The sequence below is a fragment of the Galeopterus variegatus genome, unplaced genomic scaffold (genome assembly GCF_000696425.1).
Source record: "Galeopterus variegatus unplaced genomic scaffold, G_variegatus-3.0.2 Scaffold25, whole genome shotgun sequence".
NCBI classification, from domain to species: domain Eukaryota; kingdom Metazoa; phylum Chordata; class Mammalia; order Dermoptera; family Cynocephalidae; genus Galeopterus; species Galeopterus variegatus.
The window spans coordinates 1,021,002-1,042,501 of record NW_007726136.1 but is presented as its reverse complement, the minus strand read 5'-3'; the positions used below and the strand labels follow the sequence as shown (position 1 = coordinate 1,042,501).

The 21,500-nt window shown below is 39.6% G+C and overlaps 1 protein-coding gene across 3 annotated transcripts in view; it reads right to left on the bottom strand.

Annotated features, from left to right (window-relative positions):
• Positions 1 to 4,367: 4,367 nt before the first annotated feature.
• Positions 4,368 to 21,500, bottom strand: part of LOC103587313 (chromosome unknown open reading frame, human C17orf85) — a 31,386-nt gene continuing 14,253 nt past the window's right edge. Inside the window, exons 4-15 of one of the 3 annotated variants that reach the window (XM_008568792.1) lie at positions 20,432 to 20,557; positions 18,123 to 18,251; positions 17,815 to 17,891; positions 16,787 to 16,895; positions 13,019 to 13,118; positions 12,323 to 12,449; positions 12,208 to 12,211; positions 10,258 to 10,555; positions 7,897 to 8,051; positions 6,364 to 6,525; positions 5,350 to 5,512; positions 4,368 to 4,885 (exon numbers count right to left, since the gene is read on the bottom strand). In XM_008568792.1, coding sequence (XP_008567014.1) covers positions 4,777 to 4,885; positions 5,350 to 5,512; positions 6,364 to 6,525; positions 7,897 to 8,051; positions 10,258 to 10,555; positions 12,208 to 12,211; positions 12,323 to 12,449; positions 13,019 to 13,118; positions 16,787 to 16,895; positions 17,815 to 17,891; positions 18,123 to 18,251; positions 20,432 to 20,557 — 1,559 coding nt within the window. In that variant the 3' untranslated portion in view covers positions 4,368 to 4,776. Of the gene's footprint in view, positions 5,513 to 6,363; positions 6,526 to 7,896; positions 8,052 to 10,257; positions 10,556 to 12,207; positions 12,212 to 12,322; positions 12,450 to 13,018; positions 13,119 to 16,786; positions 16,896 to 17,814; positions 17,892 to 18,122; positions 18,252 to 20,431; positions 20,558 to 21,500 lie in introns of all 3 variants that reach the window. The other 2 variants (XM_008568800.1, XM_008568803.1) reach the window with 2 other exon arrangements.

Here is a 21,500-nt window from a genome sequence, read left to right as displayed (position 1 = left end):
CTAAAAAATATTCGGGATTATCTATATGATTCCCTAGCAAGTTCTTTAGAAAGATAGGTAAGCTTAGGCTCAGATATGGCCAGATCATCAAAATTTGAAGTTTACTGAGTTCTACCTAATGAGATTTTTTTCTTATATGAGCACAGTGTATGCACCTCTGAATAATTTTCCCCTCTTTTAATCTGGTGGTGGTCTCATCTAGAATTAGACTAGCCTGCAGACAATGGTGCCAGGGCTGGGCTGGGTTATCACAATCCATTCATTTACCAAACACTTTTGAAGCACTAATTACTCTGGGCTGAATTGGTGGGAGGATACAGAGATAAGAACACGAAGACACCTGCTCATTAGGAGCTCACAGACTAGAAAGGAAAATAAAACATGAAAATACAGTGTGGTGTATATACATGGCAGAAAAATGAGGACTAGCCTGTAAGAGGGCCCCTTGGCCTCAGAGGATGGAGCTATTCCTGAGGCTGGGGGATTTATGAATTCATTACACGTTTGGGGAGAACATTCTAGGTGCTAGGCATAATAGTAGGCACTGGGAAGACACCAATTGACAAGCCAGACATGGTCCCTGCTCTCACGGAGCTTACAGCCTAGCAAAACGGAAAAACTGAGAATAGGAAATTATAGTCCAGTGTGTAGGTGTGCTGGGTTAGGGGATACAGTGATTTGGTATTATACATATACTCCACTGAGTTAAACACAACAGTATTTGTCTGAAAACATTTAGGAAAAAAAAAAAAAAAAAAGACAAAGGAAAAAGAAAAACTGTAAGCAGTTTGGACCATTCCACCTGGCCCTGTCACTAAATGAGCACAGACAGGTGGGAGGGCCTGGGCGAGCTTGTGCCTCTTCTGCTCCTGTGGCCTGCATCAGTCCCCATGGTCCTCAAAAGTGAGCTTCTTGCCTCAGTGTGATTCTAATGCCTAAAAGAGATTTTTGCACAAGATGGCCCTAATTGCAGGCCAACCACTTCACCTGGTGCTCAAGCAAAGAAACAGGGATCTGTTCCCACATCAGCAAGATATGACTGTGTGCGATCTCACGATGCTGGTCTTCAATACGGTGCCTTCCTTGGGATTTCCAAGAGAAATTTTAATTACATTCAACTTTTATCTTAGGTGCTGACTTTATAACTTAACCCTGGAATGAGGCAAGACTCCTTCATGGCAGTACCGTGAGACATATAGAAGAGGCTCATACCCCGGCTCTGGAAGTTGGGGATTGCCTCCTGGAAGGGCCCCTAAGACCTTGAGGATGAGGGGGAAAAAAGAAAGCAAGGCTGAGGCAGGATGGGAGAAGGCTGGGGGAAGTATGTCACTAGGGGTAGAAACAGCATTGTGTAGAGTACAGAAGGCTGGTGAGATCAAGATAGATCCAGAGAACTAGTGAGTGCAGGGCAGGGAAAAATGAGGAAAAGAGGCCAGAGATACTGCCAGAGGCTAGATCTTGACCAGCCTTATAAGTCATCAAAGGAGTTTGGAATTTACTCCGAGGGTGATAGTGAAGCTTTGGAAATATTTCAAGCAGAGGAATAACAAGATCGGATTTACATTTAAGAAAGTTCACCCTGAAGCACATAAAAAGATGCCCAATAGGGCAGGCCCGTGGCTCACTTGGTAGAGCGTGGTGCTGACAACACCAAGTCAAGGTTAAGATCCTCTTACTGGTCATCTTAAAAAAAAAAAAAAAAAAAAGATGCCCAACAACATTAGTCATTAAGGAAATGCAAATCAAAACCACAATGAGATACTGCTTCACACCGGAAATAACACGTAATAACAAGTGTTGGTGAAGATGCAGAGAAATTGGAACCCTCATACATTACTGGTGAGAATGGAAAATGATAACGGCTGTTGGGAAAACAGCCTGGCAGATCCTCAAAAGGTTAAAGATAGAATTACTACATGACTCAGCAATTCCATTCCTAGGTACAAACCCAGGAGTAATGAAAACATACCCACACAAAAAGTTGTACATGAATGTTCACAGAAACATTATTCATAGTAGCCAAAAAGTGGAAACAATCCAAATGTCCATTAACTGATGAATGGATAAATAAAATGTGGTATATCCATACAATAAAATATCACTCAGCAATTAAAAAAATGAAATACAAATACATGCCACAACATGGATAAACCTCAAAAATATATAAAGTGAACGAAGCCAATCACAAACAGACACATAGTACATGATTCCATTTATATGAAATGTCCGGAATAGGCAAATCCATAGAGACAGAAAGTAGACTAGTAGTTGCCAGCGACTAGGGGGAGAAGGGAATGGGGAGGGACTGGTAATGGGTACAGGGTTTCTTTTTGGTGATAAAAGTGTTCTCAAATTGATTATGCTGATGGTTGTACAACTCTTGTAAAAGCCACTTTAAATGGGTGAATTATATGCTATGTAAATTATTTCTCAATTAAGCTGTTAACAGCAACAAAAGTTCACGCCACTGTAGTGTGCAGAATGGAGAGGGAGAGAAAGGGCAGAGACCAGTGAAGAGGCTGCTATACAAATGGAGAACAGGACAGTGGTTGAACTAGGGGGAAGGATTCAGGGCATCAGACTGGAGAGGGGCCAGGGAAGGAGAGTTCAAAACTGGTGGTGGACTCCACAATTCTCCTGGGTACCTGATACCTCTCCCAAGAGGGACAGTGGGAGACAGAAATGAGGTATCTGCAATCATTATCAAGCAGCAAAAATGTATTTAAAATCTCCTACATGTAAGGACTAAAAGAAATACAAAGAAGTGTGCAGTCCTGCTGCTCACTTGCATGGGGAGTCCCCAGGATAAAAGCATGCTGAGCTGCCTGCCAGGAGTCTGTCCTGACTGTCCATCCTCACTTCTAAACTCCAAAGACAAGACCTGGCCACTCAGGGCACTCTCAAGATGTTGCGAGATCTGAGTGCCTGAGTGTGGGGCTGGAGAGTGAGAGAGGCTAATAAGGCCAATAACTCTGAGAAATAAACTTACATTTTTAAAGCTACATTTCTATGGTCTCTTTGTGTTCGTAAGAACTGTGAGGCTGCTGAGGTGGGTGTTTTCCTTGATTAGATCAAAGACCCCATTATGAATGCACACCACCCCCCTTCCCCTGGACAAATGGGCCTGAACTACTAGTGAGAAAGGGTCATGACTAGAAAACAAAAAGAAAAGTCTATGAAGGGGCATTTTCTAACCCTGCAGAGACCATGCTTGTGGGGACCCTGACCACAAGGACACCTCTGTCCCATCAGTAGAACCACAAACTGCAATGGAATGGGGATGTCCCTGTCCACAACCTCACGTGTGCACTCACTTGTCTCCTTGACCTTCCCCCACCTGCAACAGAAACTAATGCTGGACAGCCCACTACAGCCACAGCTTTGGGAAGAGTAAAACGCCACTGAGACACACCCACAAAGCCAGAAGTTCTGGTATAAGCCCATTCATTTGCTAGATGGAGAAACTGAGGCCCAGGTCCACACAGCAGAGCCAGGGGTGGGCAACCAGTTCTCTTACTCTCCAGCAATGGCATATCTCACTCTATACCCTGACTCCTCCTCCTAAGAGCCTGTCTCTCAGCTGTGTGCTTCACAGGGCAACAAGAGCTGAGAAACCTCAGAAACCTTAGGTCTCAACTGGCAGAGAAACCAGAACCACCTGCTTCCTAGAATCCTATTAGGAAGCTGAAACATATCATGGTTATAAGCTCTAATCATTCTAAAGGGAGGGAAAAACAGCAACTTAACCAAAAATATGGTACAATACAGTTTTTGTTGCAGCCCTCAAGTCTCACAGCCCTTTACTTTCTTTATTAACAACAGTGTTCTGTACTCACACTAGTGTAATCAACCATCAATGTGACCACTAGCTCAGCCACAAGTAAAGGATCCAGGGTTGCACCAGATGCAGAACACTCCAAGGCAGGTGAAGAGTTGTGATGTCACAAAAGGGACAAAGGCTTATTACCATCTCTAACTCCTAAGTTCTAGTGAACTGAAGTGAAACACTATTTTTAAGCCCCTAGAGGAATACAAAATTAAATACTTCAAAACAAAGATCAAACAGGAAGACAAAATAATCTACCTCCTTTTCACTGTAAAATAATCTGAAAGGGGTTTTAAAATAAACAAATTAAAATTTCTGTAACTATTATTGTATTTGCCAGTTTTGAAGAAGTGTTCAGGTGCTACAACTTGGAGACAGAATAAATATCAATGTATCACTTCTAAAGTGATAATAAGCAACAAGATTCCATCTCAGATGGATGGATTTTTTTCCTATGGTGGCCAAAAAGCAAGTTGAACACTATGTACAGCAAAGAGACTATACAACTAGGATCATTTAAAAATAATGAGACTCTTCTCTCTGCCTTCTTCCAAAGTATATAATATATATTTAACAGCACAAAAGAAGACACCACTTGAGCTTCCCCTGTGGCCAACAGGAAGAATTTCCACATATAAAAATTAAAAATTTAAACTTTTAAATCATTAATATTTTTTAAACATAATACAGACTTAAAAATTGTTCAAAATTAACCCATGACCCTACCCCTAGCACAAAAATTAACCCCAAATCCAGAAGTCACAGTTTTTTGTTCCTAAAAATCCCTCAGCACTGAACTTGATCTTCACATCAAGCTGATAGCTAATAGTAAGAGGCCCCTAACAGAAATCCCCGAGGGAGGAACAGAAGTGCGATCAATGCTGCATCTCGTCTACCTGGGCGGCACTGGTGCACCTCAGGGGTCAGGTCCGTGAGAGTCGGCCCCCACACTACGGTCCTGGCAGGGTGAGCCGGCAGCTTCCCTCATCTTCCCCCTCGAAGGCTGTCCAATAAGCACCTGGGAATTGACTTTTCTTGGGAAAAGGGTGCTGGTAACAGCTGTCAGGGCCAAGGCAATAGTGAGAAGTTCAGTTCTCTGCTCTTTGGATGAACTGTGTAAAACATTTCTTTTAAAAGACACAATGTTAAAAATATTAAGAAAAACGTCTACAAAATCTGGAGGGCTGCCTTTTCCTCAAAGGGTAAAGCTTGTGGGGTGGTGGGGAAAGAACTGAGGGCCCAGGACTATGACTGCAGCAAAAGATAGAGAGATGCCCTTCAAAACTCATCACATTCTTAAGATGTCTTGCTGGAGTAGCAAGAGCTGAGGGTGACTGTATGAGTAAGAGTGGGAGGGGCGCCAACTCCTGCAGGGGGAGGTTCCTACTGTGCGCCCCACCCTGTGCGACAATGTCAGGCTTTAGGGCAGCTGCCATAGGCCCCAGGGGCATCAGGACTCTGCCTCTGAACCAGAGCTGCTTTCCCGACTAACTTCAATCTGGAGAGATGGTAAGTTATCTAACCGGCTCTTCTTTTGGCGAGACTGTTCTTTCTCCTTAATCAGAGCCCCCCATGCCCTCTGCAGCTCAGAGTCATCTTCCTCAGTGCCGGGTGTCCTGTGATCCACTTTCTTCATACTCTTTTCTTTGGTCTTGGGTGCAGATCCTAAGCGATTCCATAAACTACCTGTTTGGGAGAGAAGGCATTTCAGTTGGCAGTCAACACTAAGAACCAGGGTACTGCTGAGGAAGCAGAGGCACTGCCAACTCCTGATGTGCAGGAGACACCAGCTGTCTGTGGTACTTGCAATCACTGTGCAGCCTTGGGTAGGTAATCTCATTCCCCTGCCTGCAACTGGATGCACCTGGACCCAAAAGGAGAGTCTCATCACTGGAGGCAGGTCGCCCCCCCAGCTAGAATCACTTGAGAGACTATTTCCCCTACAATTGCACCTCCCTGCTGAGACTCATCACCCTGTGTACCTCTTCATTCTGCTAGGAGTGGGCCATTCCCAGATCCTTTTCAGCTCTAACATTCTGCAAATTGACAGGCCTGCTACACTGTAAACTTTCAGAGATTCTGCCCCCCATCCATTAATTTTTAAAATATATTTTATTAAAATTTAACAACAGAGAAGTACATATTTAGAATTTTGTGGTACAACCGCACTATAAGGCAATTAAAAGTTTTATTTATGAAGGATATAACAATGTTGAAAAGTGATTATGATAAAATGCTATATGAAAAAAGTAGAATATACATATGGACAAAGATTTGTAGAGCACACATGAAGCTAAAAAGGATTGTGTGGTTTTTTTTCTATTTCTAAACTTTCTTTACTGTTAGCATTATGATGATGACAATAATTCTTTTTTTTTTCCAGGCTATGATGACAATAATTCTAGTAGAAAAGTAAAAAACATTTATTTTTGGCATGTGCTATTCCTGCCTTTTGCTAAGAAAGCATTTCTACGGTGTACCCACTGTCCTCTACTCTTACCCAATTCCCATTCCCATCAGTCTCAAGTGTTACCAACCTGATTTCTTCTCCCGAGTATCAGAGTAGAGGCCTTTAATATCTTGCCTGGGAACTCCTAGCCTACTATGTACATCAGAAGAGGGCTCTCTCCGAATGACTGGATTACTACTAAAAGCCTTTTCTGGAGAATATGGTCTTTTTCCTAATCGTTGGCGTATATCTGAAAAAAGAAAAAACGCACTACTGTGACCAAGTGTGCGTGCTTTACTATTGTACTGCTGATCTGAGATCTCCCAAGAACCCTGAACCACATCTCCCAGAGTGAGGACACAGGGCCTGACACAATCAGGCTTCCAAAAGCCTTTTCTCTTTGTAATCAACCTGGATTCCCCTAGGAAAATGTGGATGTAGGGGCTATCAGAGAAAAAAAGCCTCAGCTGATTGCTCCAGAAAGGAAATTCTGAAGCAGAATCAACATTTTGGGGGGAGGGTAGAACCAGACTAAATAATCTACAAAAATTTCAGCTAACAAACAATACTGCAAGCTCCCTGAGGGCAGAAGCCACAATCTTTGACATGTAAGCAGTTCTCAATATACTTATTAAATTTAACCAGTAAACACAATGAGATTTGCAAAAAGCAAAGAATCAAGGCAAGATGTCACAAACTAAATTTGTTTTTCTTCCAATCTCCCCCAGAAATCTGCTTGTCCTCTTGAGTTTCCTCTAACAACAGAAACACGTTCCTTAGCAAGGCCTTGTGCTCAGGCTTTTGCCCATCTCACTCAAACTTCTCTCAGAAGTTAAATTTCTCTCAGAGGGCGACAGCCCCATCTCTCTGGTCTCTCAGAACTGAGCCCCAAGTCTTCTCCCCCTTTCTTCCCTCTCTTCCCAGCACTAAGTCTTCCTTCCCAAGGCTTCCCATTCTCATGCCTTGACCTAGTTCAGGCTCTTCTTACTTAACTCTCTACCCCACTCCACCCCCAAGTTATCTTTCAAAAATAGATTTAAGATCAGGTTACTTCCCACTTCAAAAAATTAGGTTTGCCAACTGAGATACTATTCCCTCTCCAAGGTCTAGCTCTAAAGCCACTTTCTCTAAGAAGCCTTCCAGAATTCCCCCAGTAGACCTAGGATAGCTTTGTATTCCCTCCAAAGACATCTAATGTTCCCAAGGCCCAGCACATAGCATGCACAGCCAAATACCTGCAGAAGGAGTGTTTGCAACTATAAATGATCTAGTTCAAACTCTTAACCATTTACACAACCATCTGAGTTAATTTCTATTATTCTTGTATATGAAGTATACAATGACATACAAAGTAGAGACAAAAATATTGAAAGTTAGTTTTGCAAAAGTCTGATTATTTTTCATGTCCTGAAATTCTAATGCTTAGCCCAAAATTTAGAGATGATAAACTAGGACAACCAAAGGGACACTGCCAACACATGATATGCAGGAAACACTGGCAGTCTGCGGCACTTGCAATCACTACGTGGTTCACTAAAGGCAATGTTTAATCTAAGAACATATCCCTGCCCCAATTCTGGAGCTCAGAATGAAGCCCAGAAACATAACTGAAGAACAATACCTGATTTACTACTGCTGACTGGTGGCCGTGGATGTGAGTGCTGACGTTTTTCATCTAACAAATGTCGGACATCTGCAAATTTCTCAGGTGGTAATTTGTTACCAATTCGGTTTTTGATATTGCTTGTGGATATACTATCTGCCCTCATGGAGTTCCTTTAACAACAAATAAAAGGGGTGGGACATAGTTAATCAACTTCAACTGTGAGACAAGGCCCAAGCAACAATTTCATACTTTGGAAAAAACAATTTAAGAAATCCAATCTAATACAGCCAACATTCACTTACAAGTACCATACACTGATAATTACTCGTGTTTGCTTATGAAAACAATGATCAACTGCTATAAAGAGACTGGTCAGGGTGAGCAGGCTCCTGACTTTTCCAGGTTGATTTCCACACATGATATGTGTATACTATCACAGACCACATAACTGCAAGTCCCCTTCTCCTGGGGAGAGGGGGGGCCTACATTAAGGAGAGGCCTACAAAGAACTTGGGGCTCTTTGCTAACCGATGCTGTGATTTAGCTGTAGTCGAGATACAAATAGAGTCTATGAATCCCCTTCTTTACAGGGCAGACTTTTCTGTCAAAGAGATCTGCTACCATGCTAGCTACCAGCATTATTCTGGCAGCATTCTCTAACAGAAAGGTCTCTGAAAACTAAAAATACGGATGTCAACAAGACCATACAAACAAATCAGCTTGAATGGTCTTTTTCCTTCCCCCCAAATACAACACCAAGAACATCTTAGAGAGGACATCCCTAGACCCTAACCCCTGAAGCTGTGTACATACAATGTCCTCACAGAATCTGCTCATCCCTACGACTAATCAAAGAAGTGCACATTAAAATAACTATATGTTTTTTGTCCATGAAACTAGCAAAAATTAGAAGGAATGATAATACTTCAGTTTTGTGAGTATGTAGGCAACAGATGGTAAAGTGAGTGATTAATTTTTTATTTTTTATTTATTTATTTTTTTCCCTTTTTTTTTTTTTGTTTTTTTTTTTTTACTGACCGGTACGGGATCGCAACCCTCGGTGTCGCGCCCGTACCGGGGACTGGCAATGGGATCGCAACCCTCGGTGTTGTGCCCGCACCGCGCTCAGCCAGTGAGCGGGAACCGGTCACCACATGGGATCCGAACCCTCGGAGGGAGCGCCATCGCGCTCCCAAGCAGCGCACTCTCCAGTGCGCCACCGGGCCGGCCCTATTTTTATTTTTTAAAAGATGACCAATAAGGGGATCTCAACCCTTGGCTTGGTGTTGTGAGCACCACGCTCAGCTGGTGAGCCAACCGGCCATCCCTATGTAGGATCTGAATCCGTGGCCTTGGTGTTATTAGCACCCCACTCTCCCAAGTGAGCCACAGGCCGGCCTGTAATGTGAGTGATTTAAACCCTTCTGAGGGCTGGCCAGTTAGCTCAGCTGGTTAGAGCACAGTGTTATAACACCAAGGTCAAGGGTTCACATTCCCATACCAGCCAGCTGCCAAAAAATAAATAAAAACCAACCAACAAATATATAAATAAAACACTTCTGGAAGGAAATTTAGCAATACCACATTTTTAAAAATGTACATTGTTTGGGCCGGCCCGTGGCTCACTCAGGAGAGTGCGGTGCTGATAACACCAAGGCCATGGGTTCGGATCCCTATATAGGGATGGCTGGTTTGCTCACTGGGGAGAGCGTGGTGCTGACAACACCAAGTCAAGGGTTAAGATCCCCTTACCAGTCATCTTTTAAAAAATAAAAATAAATAAAAATGTACATTGTTTTTTATAATTACCAGACTTAAAGGAATTTAGTTAGTGCAATAGTAACAAAAGTAAAAAACCTAAATGTCCCTCAGTAAGGGATTGGTTAAATAAATCATGATACTTTCAAACAATGAACTAAATACAGTTGAAAAAATGACAGGTGTCTACAATATACTAAATGGAAAAAGCATGCTGCAAAACAATATAAATAGCATAACCACATTTTTATACAAATATATCTATAGTGTCTCCATGTGTCAGGTAAATGTATAAAAATAGCTGGAAGTTTATTCAAAGGTTCGATTCCCCCTACCAGCCAGCTGCCAAAAAAAAAGAAACAGCTGGAAGGTTATTGCTAACAATTGTTATCATCAGGAGAGGACAGGAATACATGTGACTTTTATTCTCTATACTGTGTATAATTTTATAACGAGGATCACTGCCTGTATGAGGAAAAATTGTATGCTTTTATTCAACTCCTATAAAGGACTGAAATTAGGATAAAAGTGATTACAAAATTAAAAAGAATTAAGAAGTAATTAATATTTAAAATCAAATTAAAACCTAGCATTGATAAAAATAAAAAATATTTTTACCTAATATTTTTCAACTGAGATTCCACTTCATCAGCATACATAGTCATTTTCATGCTTTTTTTTGGTGAAGGGGTGGAAATCATCTTCAGTTCTAGATCATAGTCCATCTCATCCGAGTCTGAGCTGCTGGCACTGGACCGCCTCGATGTGCTCCGCTCCCGGGACTGCTTGAGAGCTGGGAGTTCCTCGTGATACTCTACCACCACCCTGTCGTCTGCATCCATGTCCTGGTCTTCCTCCTCCTCCTCCTCCTCCTCTTCCTCTTCCTCAATGGGTTCCTCAGGAACATTCACTAGTCCTGAAGAAATTTAACCAAAAAACATTGAAAAAGCACTAAAACTAATAGGCATGATTTTCTATTCTATGTTGGTGACCTTTTTAAAAGATGGGGTTTCCATCCCTGAGGTTTTATTAGAGCACTATCTATAACAGTGCCAAACTGAACACTATTCTGATACCTACAACAGGAGAATGGTTAGGTAAAGTATGACATAGCAGCCTAATGGAATATTATAAAGTCATTTAAAATATAGTCGATCCTCATTATTCACAGATTTCGTATTTGAAGATTTGCCAAATTTATTTGTAACTCCGAAATCAATACATATGCAGCACACTTTCATGGTCATTTGCAGATATGTGCACAGTGGCCAAAAAATTGGAGTCATCAGACATGCACATTCCCAGCTGAAGTCAAACCAAGCAACACTCTGCCGTCTTATTTCATCTCTCATACTGTAACCAAGTGTCCATTTCACAGTCTATTAAGTGCTACATTTTTCACTTTTTTGTGTTTATTGGTGATTTCACTGTTTAAAATGACCCCTGAGCATAGTGTTGAAGTGCTCTCTAGAGTCCCTAAATGCAAGAAAGCTGCAATGGGCCTTATGGAGAAAATCCACATGTCAGATAAGCTTCGTTCAAGCGTGAGTTAGAGTGCTATTGGCTGTGAATTCAATGTTAATGAATCAACAATCTATATTCAATACGGTGTCTTTAAACAGAAACTCATGTAAACAAGGTTACGTACTGATCATCTGACAAAACTGGTGCGACCAGAGGCTTTGTATTATTCAGTATTTGTTAATCCATTTGCAGTGATTTTATAGAACAAAACCACCATGAATGATGAAAATCAACTGTAACTTTAAAGTTCATGAAAAGCATTTATAAGGGGAAGAAACAAAATATAAAGTATATGTTCACAAGAATTATAACATTTATTATGAAAATAGACAAGGGAAAAATGCAAGATGAAATCGATTGTTACATTAGGGTGCTAGAATTAGGGGCAACTGTTTTTTAATTTCTTTAATATGAATATAAAGAGTATATGATAAAAATATCTTAAAGTAACTGAAATTGGAAAAGTGTAACTATTTAATAGAAAAGTATGTGCATTATTAGTATGCAGATCTCAAACATACAATTTTGTACATACGCATTAAATAAAAAGGTATAGACTTCATCTCTTCCTGTCCCCATTACAATGATAAATGTGTGTGCATGTTATTCTGAATGTATGCTGACTTGGCTAGTTCGATAAAGTAGAACATATTCCATAGATTAGGCTCAAAATAAAAACAAGTCTTTATAAAACATAATGAAAATGGTTATTTTACAATAAGCACACATACAAAAAGAAATCCAGATCATGATATCTCACTTTTCTGAGGCATTCATGTGTACAAGCCATAAGCATAAAAGCACTCAACACAGCAGCCTATTCTCATTATCAGAAAGGAAACAATAATATCAGCTCCTCTGATAGAATAATTAAAATTTTTTTTCATGCAGCTGTTGATATTAATAATAGAAAATTAGGTTCCTAATAAAAGTTTTATTTTAATTTTCCCTATGTCACATTTGGCCTTTTTTGTTAGAATAGCTTTTATAAAATCATTTGACCTTTTTGTATGGGCAATTTAAAATTAATCTGACATGACTTACTTTCCTATATGTTGGCAGAGGGTGAGGGCAAGGAAGAGAGGATGATAAAGTTTGGAACCTTAAAAAACTGTATTAAGTATAAAAATATGATTTCGGGAGCCAAACATGTGTCTACCCAAGAGCTGAGCAGGCAACTACCGGAATGTCGGTGCTTATACGACGTCAGGCCAACATCATCCCCAATCAGGGCTCTCTTCTTGATCACATCCCGCTGAATGCGACGGGAATGATATCTTCGCTTCCTGAAACATTGCCAAAATAAGCACATAATAAAAAACTAATAGAGAGAACCTTGAAATCCGTAAATTCGTTTCAACTACACACTGATGCAATGTTAGTTGCTGAAACAGAGATATTTTATTTTTTTAAAAGATGACTGGTAAGGGAATCTTAACCCTTGACTTGGTGTTGTCAGCACCACGCTCTCCAAAGTAAGTGAACCAGCCATCCCTATATAGGGGACTGGTAAGGGAATCTTAACCCTTGACTTGGTGTTGTCAGCACCACGCTCTCCAAAGTAAGTGAACCAGCCATCCCTATATAGGGATCCGAACCCTTGGCCTTGGTGTTGTTAGCACCACTCTCCCAAGTGAGCCACGGGCCAGCCCTGAAACAGAGATATTTTAAATGGAACTGAAACTCAGCAAGCCCACATTGTTTACCACTGTTAAGACTCTTGAATTCTCCCCCTGTTGTTTTCCTTCCAGTCCACATCAGGTTTAGACATTTCACTACAGAATACCAACTGAAGGATAAGAAAAGCTTAGACACTATTTAAACTATTGTACATATTTTAAGGTTTTGGACTTACCAAGAATTGCTAAGAATTCCTTTCATGCCTCCATAATTTGGATTTCCATATTTCATGTAATACTGACTTCTTCTGGCTGCTCCAAGTTCCTTTTTATCATCTAAAAATTAATTAGAACAATTACCTGGGATTTTCTGTGTGTGTGAAGACAATGTTGAATGGTTTTATTTTTTAACAAAGAATGTTTTCCATAGCTAGGATTAGATCAGCACAATCTGCCAACAAAAAGGAAGGATCCACTATAAAACATTCACTGCAGTGTGAAGTGGGTAGAGCAAAATGCAGAGATGAATGAGGTTAAGCTGCTGTTTAAGAACTTACTGACTTAGCGGAAATGCTACAAAAAATAATTATATATGGGGCCGGCCCGGTGGCGCACTGCGCTAGTGCGCCGCTTGGGAAGCGCGGCAGCGCTCCCATCGAGGGTTCGGATCCCACATACAGACCGGTTCCCACTCACTGGCTGAGTGAGGCGCGGGGGCGGCACCAAGGGTTGTGATCCCGTTGCCGGTCCTGGTCCGGTACGGGAGCGACACTGAGGGTTGCGAACCGTTGCCGGACACGGAAAAAGACAAAAAAAAATAATAATTATATATAAGATGTAAGGTTCCAAGAGACATAAGAGCTTTAGTCATTAAAGGTGTTCAAGAATGAAAAGGCTTTCTTGAAGAGGTGACATTTCTGCTGCCCCCTGAAAGACGATACTCATTTCTGAATGACAACAGTCCAACAACACAAAATCAGGGTTAAAGAAACAGACTATACACAATTCTATATATTTGACAAATCATTTTGTCCAGCTTATTGTGATGTTCCTCAAAATGTCTTAAAGAAAACAGCATAGTTCCATACATCTAGAATGCACTCCAATAGCTACACAAATGAGTAAATATGGAAAAGATCACATTAGTCAAGTTAAAATACCAGCTAACAGGAAAGAAAGGTAGTCAGTGATCACACGTTTTTGTCAAAAGCAGTAATATAAAGGCCTCTGACAGCTCCTTGGACATTCTCTGACTGTGAAGGACAAACGCCACTGTAAATGTATCCAGTGCTGAAGGTAAACATGGCAACAGAAACTAGTATGTACAAACCCACAAAAATCATGCCCACCAGCTCGTTGCAGAAATGGCTGATTCCAGATCTAGAATAGGTAAAGTACAAATTGAGTCTGGAAAAACAAGATGTTTTGTTGTGCCACGAAGTAAGAAAGTGCTCAAAGAATCATGGGGCATGTCAAAACACAGCTTGAAAAGGCTCTACTGGCCAAATTCAAGACAACTGGGAATCAAAATATTGTTAGTAGCGGATAATTCACTGAATAAATAAGAATCCATGAATCAAAACTGATGTAACAAAATAAGTAAACAAAAAAACAAATAAGGAAAAAGCTCTTCCTTAGAGCAGCCTGCCAACTAATAAAGAAATTACGTAGTTAAAAAATCATCAATGGATGCTAAAGCCATTATGTGGAACTCTTATGAGCAACAGGCTATTTACATAATCTCAAAGTATCTCCCCACCAATGTTTTAATTACAAACAAAAAACCAGTAACTTCACAGTGGAAAAACCTGGTGATTATTACCTTAACCAACTGAATAAAGTCAACATCCCTGGTAATGGGACAAATAAATATCATGTGCCTCCTGATATGATGCACTGAAAATGATACAACATCACTGCTCAGATTCCTGCTTCGAATGCACAATCCAAATTTAATTAGTAGAAAACATCGGGCAACCTTAAACTGAGAAACATTCTATAAAATGATGAGCTTATTATACTCTTAAAAAATGTCAGTCAAGGAAAACATAAGAGCACAGGAGTAGTCCCAGACTAAGGGAGACTGAAGAGACATAACAAACTTAAACACCAGTCCCGGATTGAGTCCTAGACCTGGGGGATCTATAAGGGACATTATTGGAAAAACTGATAAAAATCTGAATATGAACTATGGATTAGGTAATGGTTTGTATTAATATTAAATTTCCTGGTTTTGATAATTGTGCTGTGTATAAGACAATGTCCTTGTTCTTCAAAAATACATATTGAAGTATTCAGAGGTGAAGGTTTGTTATCTCCAACTAACTATCAAAAGATTAAAAAAACCTATATGTGTATATGTGTATACATATACATACCCACATACATATATTTTTTAATGCCCACCAAAAGATGAATGGCATATTAACAATATCCAAGAGGAGGTTGCTATGATGAATAAAAAAGTATAATTTTAAAAAGTTTTCAAAGTTCAGCCATGACATGGCGCTGGGCAAGGATTTTTTACATAACACTTCAAAAGCACAAGAAATGAAAGCAAAAACAGACGAATGGGATTACATCAAACTAAAAAGCTTTTGCACATCAAAGGAAACTGTTAACACAGATGAGACAACCTACAGAATGGGAGAAAATATTTGCAAACTATACATCTGACAAGGGGTTGGTTAATATCAAGAACATATGAGGAACTTAAACATCTTAACAGCACAAAAAAGATATCCCAGTTGAGAAATGGGCAAAGAATCTTAACAGACATTTCTCAAAAGAAGAATACAAATGCCAACAGGCACATGAACAAATACTCAACATCACTAACCATCAGGAAAATGCAAATCAAAACACCACCTCACTCCAGTTAGAATGACTATTATCAAAAAGACAAAAGAAAACAAATGTTGGCAATGATGTAGAGAAATGAGATCACTTGCAAACTGTTGGTAATGTAAGCTAGCACAGCCATTAAGGAAAACAGTAGGAAGTTTCCTCAAAAAATTAAAAATAGAACTACCCTATGACCCAGCAATCCCACTACTGGGTATATACCCAAAGGAAATGCAGTCAATATGTTGAAGAGATATCTGCACTTCCATGTTTACTGCAGCACAACTTACAATAGACAAGATATGGAATCAACCTAAGTGTCCAACAATGGAAGAAGGGATAAAAAAAATGTGGTATATATACACAATGGAATATTATTCAGGCACAAAAGAGAATGAAATCCTGTCATTTGCAGCAACATGGATGGACTTGGAGGTCATTATGTTAAGTCAAGTCAGCCAGGAACAGAAAGACAAATGCCACATGATCTCATGCATATGTGGAATCTAAAAAAAAACAGCTGGTATCATAGAGACAGAGAGTAAAACAATGGCTTCCAGAGACTGGGGAGGAGAGGGAAGAAGGGAAAATGGAGAGGTTGGCCACCGGCACAAAATTACAACTAGAAAGGAGGAATAACTTCCAGTGTTCTACTGCACAGTAGGGTGACAATGGTTAACAGCTAAGTTGTGTAAATTACATAATAGCTAGAGGATAGGCTTTTGAATGTTTTCTCCACACAAAAAAAATGATAAAAGCATGAGGTGATGGTTACATTAACTACCTGGACCCAATCATTATACAATATATGTGTACTGAAACATCAAACTGTACCCCATAAGCATGTACAATCACGTCAATTAAAATAAAAGTTTTTATAGTTTAGATGATAACTGGCTGAAAGCACATGAAACCAGCTTTAACAGAAAATAACTTACTTTAACCAGAAATCACAAAAGTATACCAATAGTTAACAATAACTTTCAAAGTTAGAAATTCCAACTCAGGCAGCAAGCCATTATTTCATATGTACAGAATATTATAGTTTGAAGGGAACTTTGAGATTACTCGATCTAACTTCTACTCAAAAGAGAAGGATGTCACTCTATAATAAATCGTCCTGATTGAAAATAGAAACCAATACCAAAAATCACATTTACCTTTTGTAGCAAATCTCATGAATAACCTATTTCCTTTAGCAAGTTTGTTGGCTGGACGAAGATCATTTCTTAACAGAGATTCCTCTTCTACCTGAGACAACGTGTCCAACTTAAGAAAAAAGAGTTTTATATTTTCAATATAAAAATTAAAGTCTTTTTCATATTTATTCAGTAGTCAAATTATCTTCAAGAAAGCATCCTATTTTTTTTGTGGGGCAAGGGGGACAGCTGGCCAGTATGGGGATCCCAACCCTTGACCTTGGGGTTATCAGCACTATGCTCTACTGAGTGAGCAAACCAGCCGGCCCACATTCTACCTTTTTACCAGGAGATACTCAAATTGAAAGGAAAAAGGAAAAAAAAAAGAAAAGAAAAACCGAGAATATTCTACCTTTAATTCTACTTAACAGCATTACAGCACTCGTTCCTCTGTAGAATTTCTAAGTCAGAGATCTTTCCTGGCCACCTTGTCCAAAAGAATAGTCTCCATCATTCTATATCTCCTTACCCTTCTTTACATTTCTTCGTAGCACTCATACCTCCTGAGATCATATTACATATCTGTGTATGTGTGTATTGTCTGTCTTCCCCACTAGAATGTGTCTTCCCCACTAGAATGTACCTTCAAGAGGGCAAGGACTTTGTTTTGTTTGAAGTTATATCCCTAGCACCTATAATTTGGTATATAACAGGTATTCAATAAATATTTTTTAAATAAATACACTATAATATTTCTAACAATATACCATGACTTGCTTTTTCTTAATTTTACTGATTAGATAACACTTCAAAGTATTTCGCAATAAACCATTTTCTTTTATGCAGAAGTGTGAGTACTAGTCTAAGATCTCAAGATGGATTGTTACATCCATTCAAACTTAAAGGCCAAGGGTCTGGTGCATCCTCATAAGGTCTAATGGTGAAAGCTAGAGAAGAACACAACTTACTAAGTCTTTAAGCCTTAAACAAAAGACAGTAAGCAAATTTTTACAATAAAATTTTACATACATCTTCACCCTATTACTAACCTCTACATCACTTGAGTTCTCATCTTCAACTTCTCCTTCTTCAGCCTCATCATCATCTGAACTGTCTTCCTGCTTGTCTAAAATAAAACATGAGGAACAAGACGAACCTTAATGTAACTCCATCTCATAATTTTAAAAGTCAGTTTCTCCTCCTAATTACTGATAACCCAAAGTATCACAGCTTACTTCAGAAACACTTGGTGATAAGACGCTACATAATGCCCTGCTTAGAAACCCAAAGATCCAAAACAGAATTGTGTAAAGAACAGGACTTTCGGGTCAATGTTCCCTCCTTTGTGTTCACTTACCTTTTTTACTTTTCTCAGATGACTTGTCCTCATTGGCATCCCTGCTTCTTATCTTATCCTGGGCTGGCAGAGAGCTCATATTGATAAGAGCTCGTGTGGCTGTCATTTCATCCAGCCAAACCACATTACCTAAAATAACACGTAAAATAAAACATTACATTGCACCCAAATGGTAAGTTTCTTGACAGCAGATTCTACATCACACTAATTGCTATAGCCTCAGGTAGCCACAGACTGTCACCAGTAAGTGTACAAACTAACTAATGAAAAGAAATATAGAAAGTGGTAGTAAAACCTCTTTGATGAAATTAGCTTAGAACTGCATTCCCAAACTGGGTTCCACAAAATATTTGCTAAGTACTCAAGAGTCCTCTGAAAAGCTCATGGAAAAATAGAATTAAAAGATAATATGAATCTCTACATGAATTTTTTGAAGTACCCTTGTATTCCATGAAAAAGGAGTTCTGTATGTTAAAAGTGCCTAGAACACAGTGAGTACTATGTGTTAGTAGTTCTTAATGATGATGGTGACTGTCATATAAATTCGGAATTTCCTTTATACTACTGCTCCTTACAGGGGAGCCCTTTACTGCTGCTTGTCATCTGGATATGCTAAAAGATGCTTCCCCACTGAAAAGTGTGGGTGATGACAGTGTTCATGGGATATGTAAAACAGAGGCATGATAGCCACTTGGCTTTGTAGCAACTAATTTATTAGAAAGAGAAGGGCTTTGAGAAGTCCTGTAGAAAAGAAAGCTCTTTAACTCTATTTAAGACAGCATTTTTCAAAATTATGTGGGTACTTCAAAAAGTTCATGGACGGATTCATATTACCTTTCAAATCTTTTTTTCCCACAAACTTTTTGAAGTACTCTGGTATGTGGCCCCTATATCTCAGTTTGGGAAATAAAGGTCTAAAGATCTCTGTTACTAATATGCCACATGGCCTTGAACAAATATCCTTTCTCTGCTTCTCAGTTTTTGATGTACAATATGTGGTAGCTGAACTTGATGATTCTAAGAGTCCCTCCAACCCTAATATCCTTTAGCTACAGTTTTAATATTTATACCAGGCGTTAGCAAACTACAACCCACAGGCCAAATCTAGCCTACCACCTGTTACTTATTTATATTTGTATCAGCTTTATTTAGGTATAATTAATGTACAATAAACTATGTATCTACCACCTATTTTTGTAAATAAAGTTCTACTGAAAAACAGCCAGGCTCATTAGTTTATGTATTGTTCATGGCTATTTTCATGCTACCAAAGCAGAGCTCAGTAGATGTGACAGAGACCGGATGGCCTACAAAGCCTAAAATATATACTATTTAGCCCTTTATAGAAAAAAGGTTACCAACCCCTGATTTGGATAGTGTAAGCTAAGCAGAAAGAAAAAAGGAGAAAAATCTTTTATTCAGTCATGTTTCTTCTTTCAATGAAAACACTGAATCAACAGCTTCTTAAGAGAGCTGCCAAGAATACCAGGCTGCTATCTAGGGTACTACCTAGTAGGTCAGCCAGCTGGCAGCAAGTAAAGCCAGACTAGAAGTAAGGCAAGACAAGAAGCCGGCAAAGTGGTTTCCAGAGGTCAGGCTAGGCTTGGAGTGGGGAGGCAAGTTAAAAAGTACAGTTAGCTCACAAGTTGGGTGGCTCACAGTTAAGGCAAGCAGAGCTGAGAGGTCTGGTTCAGTGTGAGAACATTCTGGTCTCATTTTAGGTCACAGACAGTGAGGCAGAGCCAGCCCTCCAAATAACTGTATGGCAAGTAGCAATGACAAAATCCAAAGCCCTGAAAACGCAATCCCAAGTCTATCCAGTTGAATCCACCCCTTTGCTGGGAAATTGCGACTGTTAAAGAGACTTCAATCATGTACACTAGACTCAGAGACCAGTAATCAACCTCTTAGAGCCTTTGTCACCACCTCTAAGCCGACGTGGAATACCCATGGGGTATGGGCTGGCAGACTGGTTAAGGCATGGAGGTTCTCATCAATGTGAAATTTTTTCTCTTCTAAGCTAAGGGCAGAGGTTAGGCGTATACAAGTAGTCTGGGCCATAATCATTTACCATCTCAGATGGTAAGAACACTTTAAAAATCATCAATGAGAGCTGGCCCATGGCTCACTCGAGAGAGTGCAGCGCTGGTAGCACCCAGGCCACGGGTTCGGATCCTATATAGGGATGGCGGTGTGCTCACTGGCTGAGCGTGGTGCGGACCACACCATGCCGAGGGTTGCGATCCCCTTACCGGTCAAAAAAAAAAATCAACGAAAGCATATTCAACAGAAAACTTGAGTGTACTTACAAGAGGTGTCATCCAACCATTCAATGTGAGCCGGAGGATATTCTTTAAAATAAGAAAAGATATCCTGGGTACTCATCTCATCTACTCCACAGATGTAGATTGTCTCCAGTCTCACTTTGGGGATTGCTAGAAAAAGAAGGCACAGAAAAGATGACAGAATTTCCTTACCTGCTATTGCAAATCCCAACAATATTCCTTTATAACTGTTCAGATATCATATGCTTAGAAAGAAATATACTGAAAGAAACAATTAGTTCAAAAGAACATGAGACATGACAGTAAGGTAAACTACTTTCATTTTTATCACTGAACAACAGCATTAAACAAATAATTTAATTTAGAACAAGCATATTAGGCTCAGAAAGATTAAACAAATGGCGCTGATAAAATACATGATACCTCTCCCAAAATTAACCTGTAGTAATCAAAGCAATATTACACAAGACTATTCATTGAACTTGACAAACTGATTCTAAAATTTTTCACATTTGTCAAAAAGAAACATGTAGTAGTGGAGAAAATTCTGAAAAAGAAAAGACACTCCCATTGAGTATATCGAAGCACAAAACTAGATTAAAGAAACTATAATATGAAACTAGATATAAAGAAATCTACAAATCAATAAGAAAATAATTCAAAATAAAAATGGGCAAAGGACATGAGCAGGCAGTTAATACAAAAGGCCAATAAACATATGAAGAGATGGGTTCACTACTAATTCAGAAAATGGACATTAAAACAAGAATGTACCAGTTTTCACTGACCAGATTTTATTTTTTTTAGAATGAAATATTGGTGGGAGTGGGGGCGGGGAAGCAGGGAGTTACTCTCTCTGTTGGTGGGAGTATGAACTGGCATAGCTACTCTGAAGGGCAAACTGGGAGTATCTACTAAAATATAATTTAGTGGGGCCGGCCCGTGGCTCACTCAGGAGAGTGCGGTGCTGATAACACCAAGGCCACGAGTTTGGATCCCATAAAGGGATGGCCGGTTTGCTCACTGGGTGAGCGTGGTGCTGACAACACCAAGTCAAGGGTTAAGATCCCCTTACCGGTCATCTTTAAAAAAA